At 39.8% G+C, this 772-nt stretch overlaps 1 protein-coding gene across 1 annotated transcript in view; it reads left to right on the top strand.

Moving 5' to 3' along the window:
• Positions 1-220: 220 nt before the first annotated feature.
• Positions 221-772, top strand: part of LOC114616234 (sterile alpha motif domain-containing protein 3-like) — a gene marked incomplete at its 5' end in the record, with an annotated part of 27,655 nt that continues 27,103 nt past the window's right edge. The window contains 1 exon segment of the mRNA XM_028761744.1: positions 221-305. Within this exon segment, the coding sequence (XP_028617577.1) occupies positions 221-305 (85 nt within the window).

Raw genomic sequence — 772 nt, 5'->3', positions numbered from 1 at the left:
CATAATACATACAGACACATACACAGACATACACATATACACACATATACACACATACACATACATGCATACATACATTATAAATACATACGCATCACACACACACACACAGACAAGAACACCATAGTAAGAGAAAGTTTAGAAACCTGTATGTGCTTTAGACTCACCTTAACTGGGGACTGCTGGAAATGAACTCTATCTTATCTGCTGTGGTAAACAGGTATCCCACCACTCAACAGTACAACGACGCTGTCAATGCTCTGCTGCAGGCCCACCCTTTCCTGGATGAGGACGGCTGTGGCTTCGTAAGTGACTGTGGACCCACCACCCTGTTCCTCTCAATCCATTTGAAATGAGAGCTTTCCATTCTCCACTCTGGCTATAATGTCTTCATTTTCTTAATTTTTCTTTTATCTTTGAGATTATAGTTATATCATTGACTCATTTCCTCCCTTCAAACCTTTTCATACATTCCCTGCACTTTTAGATTCATGGGCTCATTTTTCTTGTTTTATATGGATATTCATATATGAATATATATTCCTAAATACAACTGCTCAGTCTGTACAATACTTTCATGTATATGTTTTCCAGGCTCTGTCCACTTGGTATTGTATAACCGACTGCTGCTCTCTTTCCTGGGGAAGACTATTTCTCCCACTCTCAGAATTTGTTAGTTGCTTGTAGTTCCTTGTGTAGAATTGAATTTGTGCTCTCATCTTGCCTCTCTCTCTCTCTCTCTCTCTCTCTCTCTCTCTCTCTCTCTCTCTCT

Source organism: Grammomys surdaster, unplaced genomic scaffold (genome assembly GCF_004785775.1).
Source record: "Grammomys surdaster isolate TR1022 unplaced genomic scaffold, NIH_TR_1.0 311028, whole genome shotgun sequence".
NCBI classification, from domain to species: Eukaryota; Metazoa; Chordata; class Mammalia; order Rodentia; family Muridae; genus Grammomys; species Grammomys surdaster.
The sequence above is the reverse complement of the archived record's forward strand: the minus strand, read 5'-3'. Positions and strand labels throughout refer to the sequence as shown.